General features: G+C 39.8%; 1 protein-coding gene across 8 annotated transcripts in view; it reads left to right on the top strand.

Moving 5' to 3' along the window:
• Positions 1 to 5,609, top strand: part of Hr3 (nuclear hormone receptor 3 ROR-beta) — a 92,422-nt gene extending 86,813 nt beyond the window's left edge. For 4 of the 8 annotated variants that reach the window (XM_018025782.2, XM_026814158.1, XM_026814159.1 and 1 more), the window contains 4 exons: positions 498 to 863; positions 1,865 to 2,137; positions 2,259 to 2,483; positions 3,250 to 5,609. In XM_018025782.2, coding sequence (XP_017881271.1) covers positions 498 to 863; positions 1,865 to 2,137; positions 2,259 to 2,483; positions 3,250 to 3,509 — 1,124 coding nt within the window. In that variant the 3' untranslated portion in view covers positions 3,510 to 5,609. The remainder of the gene's footprint in view (positions 1 to 497; positions 864 to 1,864; positions 2,138 to 2,258; positions 2,484 to 3,249) is intronic. The other 4 variants (XM_026814160.1, XM_026814162.1, XM_026814161.1 and 1 more) reach the window with 2 other exon arrangements.
• Positions 5,610 to 11,714: the final 6,105 nt, after the last annotated feature.

The following is an 11,714-nucleotide window of genomic DNA, read 5'->3' as shown; positions in this document are numbered from 1 at the left end:
TCGTCTAGTGATAAACTGTCTTAAATTTTGTCGCTAACATGTACTGCTCTATTCTGTACGACAGTCGTCGTACTTAATATCCACTAACATATGTTAAAAGAAAACAACGATATACACACTGGACGGCCACGTCGTAAAACTGCATCGATCGTGCGATGCCAGATTCCATCCACCGAAAGCCTTATCCATCTGTTCCGTGTTCAAATCCTCCAACAAATCCCGTGTCATTCCGACCGAACCGACAAACCAACAAACCCCAAACTCTAAACCAAGCTTTCGCACGACCGAGAACTCGAGGATTTAGGTCCGTACATATATCTAAAGTGTGGGAAACGGGAATTTTCTTGTTGCTCGGAGACGAAAGAACTAGCGAGTATTGCAAAAAAGTATAAGAGAATATGTAACGAAAAAAACGAAAAGCGAAACGAATATAGTGCAGGGAAGCGCAGAGGCAGTGGTACGGGGATCGAGTGAACTTTGACTTTTCGCGTACCTAGGAAAGTCGCTGTCTGCCTCGACGACCGGAAGCAGTACGGGGGGTAGTGGTGGAGGTAGTAGCGGCGGTGGCGGTGGTGGCGGTGGTAACGGTGGTGGATCCGGTGGCGGCGGCTCGGGTGGTGGAGGAAGCGGTTCTGGCACTGGGAGCGGCGCGGCCGCCGGTGGCGGTGGCGGTGCCGGTTCCTTGAGCGGGGGTGGAATCGTTGCTGTGAAGCAAGAGACCACCGTCGAACTGGCCAGCTTAGGCCACGGCTCGTACACGATGGTCGACTCGACGACCTTTCTGAGCGGTCAGCAACAGAGGGTCAGCAATCCATCCGAGGACGACGAAGTGCCGAGTCTGCCCAGTATGTCCCATGCGAGATGTGAGGTTACGTTTGTGTCCCTTTGCATGGGCATGCGCTTTTTCTTTTCGTTTTGGTTTTTTTTTATTTTTTTTTAAATGATAGCTGCGTGAAGCAACTGATCGACGTTTTTCATTATCTCATAGGGAGAGCACGTCGTATTGTACGTGCATATAAAAATGGTTAACATAAGATTAGGGCGTATTCGTAAATAATTATTTATGAATGATGAAGGGAATAGTACAGATCATCGTAGAATTTTGAATTAAAAACATGTACGAAAATTGAGATAAATTTTGTGTATTATAATTCAATTTTTAAGTTTCACACGTCTAATTACGAGATATTAGACACATCCATTCTATAGAAGCACTCTGAGAAATCTACGCAAAGTAAGTAGCAGGATGTATTTGATCAGTGTTCCTAAAGTTACGAACAACGGAGAAGGGTAAAGAGTGGTCGGCGGGTGGAGTAGTTGATTCAAGTTGCTGAAGAGGGATTGAATGAAAGGGTTGAATTTCTCGGCAGCGATTCGTCGCGACGAAGCGGGGATCGTTTAAAGTTCCCCGACTTGAAAGCCGAAATGAAATGGCTCCGGTAGCGATAATACAGTTTGAAACTGCAGTAATTATAGAAATTTACAACGAGCTCGACGAATGGGTTTCAGTGGTCCACGTTGGCTCGCGTGATCTTAACCCGGAAAACGTGCTCTCCCGTTCCGAATCGTTGGCGGTGCAAGAAATAGCAGAAGTTATTATAAAAATCGCAGTAACGAGCAATCAACTATGGAACTACAGTGTCCTGTTTTTTCTTTTAACAATCTATCGCTTATCTGTATTTACGTCAATTCGCGCTGTACATGTTGAAATATTCGGTGTTATGTCACAACTTTTCTCGTTGTCGTATTTGTTAATTAATGATGTTCTTTCGATAAGTGGTGTATTATTGGTTTTGGATATTTTTATCGATGCCGTTCATCGAAGAATATCATTTCAACGCGACGTCCTGGTGGATTTTCGTAGATCCGGCACAGATCAGCGAGCTGCTTTCAAAAACGATAGCGGATGCACACGCGAGAACGTGTTTGCTGTCGACGGAACAGATCCAGGAGTCTTTCCGGAGGCCGCACGACCTCTCCAGACTGATCTACTACAAGAACATGGCGCACGAGCAGCTTTGGCAAGAATGTGCTCAAAAACTAACCACCGTCATCCAGCAGATCATCGAATTCGCTAAGATGGTTCCTGGATTCATGAAACTCTCGCAGGACGACCAGATTGTTCTATTAAAGGCTGGTGAGTGATCGGAATATGTTGATATTTCTAGTACTAAGTAAATGGAAATACAGTTTAATTGTCAAATGTATGTTGTTAGCGGGTTCCGTGTACGAGGTATACAATTGTTCATGATGTACAGGTTCCTTCGAGTTGGCTGTGCTACGTATGAGCAGGTACCTCGATCTCCAGCAGAACTGTGTCCTCTATGGTGACACTATGTTACCACAGGATGCGTTTTACACGACGGACACGGCAGAAATGAAGCTCGTCTCTTGCGTGTTTGAGATGGCCAGGAGTATTGCCGAATTGAAGCTTACGGAAACAGAACTGGCTCTTTACAGCGCAGCGGTTCTTCTTAGCCCCGGTTAGTAATGTTCTTAATTCTTCATGATTACTTCTTTCGATCGAATAATATTCAAAAAACAGTGTCATTCATAGTTAAACGGCTCTTGCTCGGAATTACTTCTTAGATATCTTTGTATGAAATACTCGTTTGAAACAGCATTATATGAATAAGAGCCGCCAAGTAGTATCTTGTTAGGCAAATTAAATACAATTAGAACCTTTGATTTTCTGATCCCTTGAAATCAAAAGAATTCATTTATTTCGCATTCAAGTGTCACTAACGATAATTAATTCAATAGCTTCAGAGAGAAAAGAAATGAAATTATCGCGGTTAATTTACCACAAAGTTCCAATGTGCAAAGTTGAATTAAAATGGTTTAAGAAATTAGCAAAAACCGTCCAATACACAAGAGGTGGAAGTAATTCCATTATCCAAATTGGTTAAAGACTGATAACTTATTTTGCATAAACCGTATTTATAATTTTGTAATATTGTAACATCAAGTCTTCCGGGTTCATCTCGTCCCTTGATGCCGAGATTATCCAAGAACTTTTCTATTTTCTCGAAGTCCCGTTTCGTCACCAAGTCCCTTATAATTAATCGCCGATTATAAATACTCGTTCGATAAAAGTATCTCGTTCTCCCACTCCTTTCTATCCCTTCTTGTTCCGTAGACAACTCCGCGATAGGAATGAAACGAATCCCGGTAAATATCCCCGCGGCCTGATAGAGACACCAAGAGAGGAGATTACCCAGAAATAAATAGGTCCAAAAATAATTTCAGATCGGTCGGGACTGAAAGGGCTCCCGGAAATCGAGAGACTGTCACAGGCAGTGATCAAGGCGCTCAGGTCGGAGTTGGATCGCAACCATGTGTCGCCCATAAAGGGCGATGTGACGGTGTGCGACGCGATCCTCGCGAAGATACCCCAGTTAAGGGAGATCTCACAGCTGCACATGGATGCTCTGGCGAAGTTCAAACGGTCGCAGCCGCTCCTCGAGTTCCCGGCCCTCCATAAAGAGCTTTTCAGTGTCGACAGCTGAACGATCGACGCGGCGCAGGGCGTCCCGACGCTGACGAACAAAGCGGTACGCGAGTAGCGCCGGGCCTTGCTCTGTCAAGGTGAGTTCCACCGTCCGGAAAAAAAAAAAAATGAAAGAAAAGAACGGAATGAGAAAGCTGGGTGAAAACGGCGGAGAAGGCGACGCGTATCGACGATGACGACGACGACGATGAGTTGTTGCGAGGTCGCGCGTTGCCGCTGTCTAGGAAGTGTCGCTCTGATAAGCCGGAGACGCGTTCTTGTTAGGGTCGATCGTCGCGTATTCGCGCGGTGTGCGTCGAAGGGTTCAGAGAATGGTGCGAGTAACGATGAGAGGCTATCGCTTGTTGTTCTTTACATTCTCTCCGATTTTCGACTTTTTTCTCCTCGTTCGTTCGAGAAAAGCGCACAACCTCCAAAAGATGAATCGCTTCGGAGGGCAGGAGTAGAAAACGGTTTCCTCGTTTTTTTAATCGTACCAAGTTAATGCTTACACTTACTTTCGTAGTTTTAAACGGGAAGCGTTCGAGGAAGAAAAAAAGGAAACGAAAGCTTTTAGTTAGATAACATTTAATTTATGAAGAACTTCGTTGTATTTAATTCCAGATCTAGTAGAGTAACTAGTATTTTTTTTCTGTAATGTGACGAAACGATCAGACACATCGTTATACGCTTAAGTACAAAAATTTTACGTTTCAACTCAAACAATTGGGTGGGGGATGAGTTCTGTGCTTCGTTCGTCGCTTGCACGACGTTCTTATAAGCCCTTCGATTTAACAACAATTAAAATCATCATTTAAATTCGACATGATGTCGCGAACGTAAATGCATACGATTCAAAACGGAACAAATGGTTGTTAAATTACGTATTGTACATAGATTTCTCTTTGATTTCGCCCCTATTTATGACACTGTGTAACGATAGAGCAGGTCCATTTCGTAATCGAGATAACGGAACGTCTCTACTCACCTCCTATCTGTAAGATCTGCGTAAATACGATTTCACGATTGCCCAGACAATCGATTATCACGTTTGGGTTTTCATCACGTTTTGTATCATGAATCATGTGCAAACGGACTCGGCTTTTAAAACGTCACCAACTCGACCGGGAACAAGTAACTGCGGTTAATTTGCGATAAATTCCGTCGTTCATTTTCTTTACCTTTTAGAGTTCGCTGTTATAAAGAGGAAAAGAAAGGAGCACGCAACTTGTATTTTTTCGGTCAGAAACTACGTACTGCTATTATGATCATTATTATATTACAATTATTATTACTGTTACTATCATTATTATTAATATCACAACTATTAATATTTTTTTAATTTTATTACATAATTTTTTTTGTTTTGTTTTTCTTTCTTTTGAGAGCTTCCGACTTTTCCTTCTTCCAGTGTGTACAAACTATTCTGTAGAATAATTCGAATTAAGTTCTCTCCTTTCTTTCTTTACGTTCTGCAAAATATTAATTAATCTTACTCGTTAAGTAAAAGTTACCTTGGTGTTTCTGAAAGGAAAATACAGGGTTCCTTTTTTCCGCGATGGAAGATAAAATTTGTACGAGTTCAGAGTGACGGAAACGCGAACGAACAGAGTCTACCGGGTTTTCAAACGCGTTTCCTTGACCACGCGCGTTTCGGTTTCTTCTCGACGTAGTATACATACATAAACTAACTTATTCTCAGCTTATTAAGTTCTCATACGTACGGAACGTTAAAATGGTACATTTTATTAGCTGTTATTATACAAATCGACATGTTATTATTGTAAAGCAAATAAATTTTCACTTATACACGTTTTAAACGTCCCAATTTTAGGATGATTTTGTAACAAATAATAAAGTATTATAAGCGACTTAATTGTTACATGATGTGCTTTTTCTAACCTGTGGAAATTTGTGTATTATTACGTAAGGATCATTTTGTCATTCGCGTCCAAGCATAATTTAATTAATCGTTTCACCTACTGATTCCGATCGAAATGAGAATAGCGATTGGCTGTTGTTTTATGATTTTCGCTCCTGACGTGCGTAATCGTGATACGACACAGAAATTGTGTTCATCGTATATTGTACATATTGTATAAAAGATAATGGAAATGTTCACTGTGTCTTTTCTAATTTATTCTATTGGTTGTTCGTATGGGCTTCTGGGAACTCGGTAGGCTTGCGATCGATTCGCGCATCGTGAAATGTCGAATTTTAAGTTTACTGCGCGTGCGAATCGAGAGTTACTTGTTTCTGATCTATAGCGATTCTTCCTAGGGAGCGACGAGACACGATAGAGTGTAAAATTGAAAAAAGGATCGTGGAATGAAATGCGTAATGAAGAAACATAGGTCGTGTCGAGGCAATAAGAACGATAATAGATGATCATAAGAAGTGGCTAAAATAAATACCGTAAAAAATAATTCGAAACAAATGAAAGAGATATGAAAAATAATTTTGTTTTGAAATATAAGAAAAGTGATTAAGTGTATGTAACGATATTAGATGAAAGAGTAGTCAAAGAATCGTATTAACTCATCACTTCGTTTCAAGACTCTCTGCAAATTCATGGTTTTTATAATTAAAACGTACGAAACAGTCTATTAGAACAAATATTATTAAAAATTGTGCAACTCCGTAAGGAGAACTTTAATCGTGGAGAATTAACTTGTCTGACCATACAAGTCCACATCTACTTGCGTTCTATTAGCCTCGATCGGAGTCGGCGCGATCAACAGGAGAGAAAGAAGGAATACACAAACACATACACACACACATACACGAATTCATGAAATAAAGGAAATAAAAAGAAACCACTTGGACTCGTCTCTATCGACTGAATAGTTCTATACTCGCGGTGCTTACGACAGGGAGCAAAAGAGGTACAAGCGTTTAACCGTATATTCATCTCCTTTCTGTTGCAGATTATTTCCTTCGTAATGAACGTATTGGGCCTTAAATAAACATAACGTTGTTATATATAAACTATACATAAAAAGCAACATAAAGTATATATGAAAAATATATAGAAGTATATATATGTATGTATATATGCACTTATGTATGTATGTATATACGTATATATATATACACAGATATAAAGTATATTATATATATATATATAGAGAGAGAGAGAGAGATGCGGTGAGTGAAAGAGAGAAAGCGTGCGAAACAGTTGCGTGCGTGTAAATGCGATAAAATAAATGCGTGCGAGAGACGGAATGCCTGCGAGTATGAGAAAAGTGATGTCAGGGAATTTAGAAAAGTTAAGGAAACGGAAACACGAGAAAGGAGCGAGCGAGAGCGAAAGATAATAGCTGCGTGATAATAGAATTAACGAGAGAGAGTACTGAAAAATATCGGTTGTTACGATGATACATACATAAAGAAGTATATATATTGTATTAATTAAAATAAAGTAAAGAAATGTGGTTATATAAATGAGGGCTGCGCCAAGACGGTCCGCGGACAACGTATACAATGATATATATACACTATATCTATATTGGGGACCGGTGTGTATGAAAAAGTATGTTGGTCGGGTCGTCGCTCGCGGACATAAAAAACCAAATATAATTTCAAATAAAACGGAAACGATGCAAAAGGTGAAGAATAGCCCGAACGAAATAGTGTCGACGAAGGGGATACCGACGCAGCGTGGCGACGTACGAAGCCAGACATCGCGTTGGATTTCAAGGATAATTTGCAGTGCAAATTAGAAATTGAAGTAAAACAAAAAATAAAGAATAAAAAGAAATAAGAAGAAAAGGAAACGGTGGAAAACAGCCGTGCGAAAGAGCATCGACGTGATGTCTGGCTTGTCGCATCGCGCCGCGTCGTTCATCTTCGTGTTAGTGGTTCGCATAGTTCCCTCTGAGCTATAGTCTAGATTTTATAAATGTATAAACACACACACGCATATATATATATATATATATTCAATATATATGTACATATTTAAAAGAGTGAAAGACGAGCACGCTCTGACAGCATGATCAAGATTCGACGGTTCCTGTGCTTAAAGAGAAGATCTAAGAATTAAAAAAGAAGATGAAGTGAAACAGCGAGAATGAAGATATAAAAAGAAGTGTTAGGCAAAAAAAGAGACACCTATATATATTATAAATAAAATAAAAATGAAAACCGAAACTTTTGTCCCTGGACCGACTTGACCAGCTCACGGACGCAACACGTGGAAATAATAATAAAAAATGAAGAATATGAGGAGAGAGAAAACACAGGCACACGGATACATACACACGATATACACATACCTGCAGTGAAACTAAAACGAAATACGACTAAAATGGATCACTTTTACATACACTGATGCCTGCGCGAGCGCGTAGATAGAAGTTAAATCGAGGTAACATTATGTGCGCATTATGAACGTTTTGGTACTGTACGGCACTGTATGGCGCGTCTCTTTATACGTAAACACGTACTTCTTAACTAAATAATAATCCATCGCCGCGGTGAAGCCTCTCGAAGCGTTTTTTACGCACCGTTACCGGCTTTCCTCGCTTTCGTCGACCAGATTATGCTGGCTGGTCATTTACCGTGCCACGATATTAATAATCGAGCACACACCAATCCGATTTCCGTAAAATCCGCTCGATAAGATGTTTGTTTCGTTCATTGAATTGTAGTGCGTCAATGTTTTTTTTAAAGTATTTTAAAATGTTTTGTAACTTCAACTGTACGATACTCTTTTTATTGGCGATTTCATTAATAATTTAGTAAACGATTGGAAAAATAGTAAAATAAAGAATTAAGGAAGACTTAGTCAAATGTGATAATATTGCAATATTCATTCGGTTGTTAGGAACTATAGAAGACATTCACAGTATCATTTATGAATCTCCAATTGTGTCGTTGCCCAAAAACAACCGAAGACAAATTTTTATACTAACTCCATTGCCGAATATAAAAAGATAAGGTACTAGTTTCTCGACGATGAACGGAACTATGGAAACCGCATTGGTTCGGTGCTCGAAGCAGTAAATGGATCGTGAAGAGACACTTCGTGGATTCAGTATCAATGTGATGACGATCAACGACCAATTGCTTTTCCTTTTTCGAGAGATGTCGTTTGTCATGGCCGCATGTTTCACTTCGCTGTTAAGCCCATTTTTTGTACGAACGATTTCCGGTTGATGAACACGCTAGATCGTTAGTTAGTTATTATTAAAAGTAGAACCGAACGTCTACGTAGAGAAGAGACGATCGGGACTTCGACGAAATAACACTGTTATCGTTAGAGAATTTAAGGAAGCGCGATAGCGACCATTTAACGCGTTCACGATCATTTTTTCACGGGAATCACATCGGTCCCGCGGTTTAAATACTTTCCTACGTACGGGTCGTAAAAATCATTCGCTCTGTTACAAGAATGTGACGATCAATCGCGCAACATTAATGAGGAACGAACATCTTTTAAATTCTGTAAGAGAGTTGTGATTCGAACATTCTTTACGACTTGATCTACGTGTAGATTACACAAACTCTCGATGACTAGGCAGAGGATGTTTTATAGTTGAATAAATTATATTCGAACAATTTTATTGATCTTCGTGAAAGTGGCAATTATATTAAAGTTAAAACGAGATGTTGTTTGAATAAATATTTTATTTGTTGAAAACTTAATAATTAATTCAATCGCGGGATGAATGATTTCTGTAGCCTTGGAATCGCGAACTAAATAGAACTGTTTGTTGAAGTTTACCGATGAACATGTACGAATTTCCTACCTGTTTTAATATCGAACGTGAGATAAACAGAGGTCGAAGAGCCGATTATTCAACTATAGCGTTCTTTCTGCACGTATCTTGAACGCCAATTCTCGAGTGATGTAAACGAGTTTTTATGCCTCTATGTTCGAGTTTCGCAGTGCACCAAGAGCGCATCGACGATACTTTACAGCTATAAAGTGTCCCGCATTTTTAGCGCAAATTAGCGGACCGTATAGAACGACCGTAGCTGATAGAGATTTAAATAACAGAGTTTATTAGATAAGTTTTCTTCACCGTAAGGTATNAAGGAAGACTTAGTCAAATGTGATAATATTGCAATATTCATTCGGTTGTTAGGAACTATAGAAGACATTCACAGTATCATTTATGAATCTCCAATTGTGTCGTTGCCCAAAAACAACCGAAGACAAATTTTTATACTAACTCCATTGCCGAATATAAAAAGATAAGGTACTAGTTTCTCGACGATGAACGGAACTATGGAAACCGCATTGGTTCGGTGCTCGAAGCAGTAAATGGATCGTGAAGAGACACTTCGTGGATTCAGTATCAATGTGATGACGATCAACGACCAATTGCTTTTCCTTTTTCGAGAGATGTCGTTTGTCATGGCCGCATGTTTCACTTCGCTGTTAAGCCCATTTTTTGTACGAACGATTTCCGGTTGATGAACACGCTAGATCGTTAGTTAGTTATTATTAAAAGTAGAACCGAACGTCTACGTAGAGAAGAGACGATCGGGACTTCGACGAAATAACACTGTTATCGTTAGAGAATTTAAGGAAGCGCGATAGCGACCATTTAACGCGTTCACGATCATTTTTTCACGGGAATCACATCGGTCCCGCGGTTTAAATACTTTCCTACGTACGGGTCGTAAAAATCATTCGCTCTGTTACAAGAATGTGACGATCAATCGCGCAACATTAATGAGGAACGAACATCTTTTAAATTCTGTAAGAGAGTTGTGATTCGAACATTCTTTACGACTTGATCTACGTGTAGATTACACAAACTCTCGATGACTAGGCAGAGGATGTTTTATAGTTGAATAAATTATATTCGAACAATTTTATTGATCTTCGTGAAAGTGGCAATTATATTAAAGTTAAAACGAGATGTTGTTTGAATAAATATTTTATTTGTTGAAAACTTAATAATTAATTCAATCGCGGGATGAATGATTTCTGTAGCCTTGGAATCGCGAACTAAATAGAACTGTTTGTTGAAGTTTACCGATGAACATGTACGAATTTCCTACCTGTTTTAATATCGAACGTGAGATAAACAGAGGTCGAAGAGCCGATTATTCAACTATAGCGTTCTTTCTGCACGTATCTTGAACGCCAATTCTCGAGTGATGTAAACGAGTTTTTATGCCTCTATGTTCGAGTTTCGCAGTGCACCAAGAGCGCATCGACGATACTTTACAGCTATAAAGTGTCCCGCATTTTTAGCGCAAATTAGCGGACCGTATAGAACGACCGTAGCTGATAGAGATTTAAATAACAGAGTTTATTAGATAAGTTTTCTTCACCGTAAGGTATCGTTCACGTCGCGTGACGAAATCCGCTCTCATTAATGTAATTTAGCATGACGCTTAATCCCTCAAGTGGCGGCACCGCGGTCCGTGATCATCGTTCATTGAACGAAAACATAATCAAGCGCACTTTTTGTACATTCGCGTACGAAATTCAAGCCACGTTGCATCTACGTTTTTATCGTTTTCCGCATTGTCATTCAACTGTATACATATTGCCCCAGGATGCGTTGCTTAAGGGATTATTCAGTTTTTAATCATCACTTCGATTCCTTCGAAGACTTCGACCGACGTGTCGAGTGCTAAGTAGAAAAATTTTGATCAAACGACTGAAAAATAAACGTAGCGACGATTACCTAAAAGTTGTAGAAGAGGGGGAGACTGTGGCATTTTCGAGACAAGTCGAAGATGCAGGAAATAGTGAATCGTGAGAAAGGCAGACGAAGAACAACGTTGAGAGAATAGCGAAAAGGACAAAGAACGGAATCACCGCGAATTGTGTTACGTTGACTGGAAAAATAGAGAAAGAACAAACGTCTAAAAATAAGAAAGAGAAAAAGGAATAGGACAAATTGGAAGGGAAGAAGGCTCGACGAGAGCGATGGCGAATCCGTCACGGTGCGCCGACTGACACGTTTTCGGACGGTTTAAATATACTTATAGCGAAATTAAGAAATGCATATTATTCTGCCGATTAACGAGTAAGTGCGTAGAATTCGTTTAACTGTAGATAAAGAAAGAAAAACACGTACACAGTCACGTACGCGCGAGTGCAAGATACATTACCACCTGTAATCGTTTACCCACAGCCACCCGAAAGCCACCTATCCACCCATGTATACACAATGTACCGGACATACACATATACTGTACGATACACACATACACACATACACAAGCGCATACATATACACAAATACACGAACCT

Source organism: Ceratina calcarata, unplaced genomic scaffold, assembly GCF_001652005.2.
Source record: "Ceratina calcarata isolate Rehan_Ccalc_2016 unplaced genomic scaffold, ASM165200v1 scaffold368.2, whole genome shotgun sequence".
NCBI lineage: Eukaryota > Metazoa > Arthropoda > Insecta > Hymenoptera > Apidae > Ceratina > Ceratina calcarata.
This window is presented reverse-complemented; position numbering and strand designations above follow the sequence as displayed.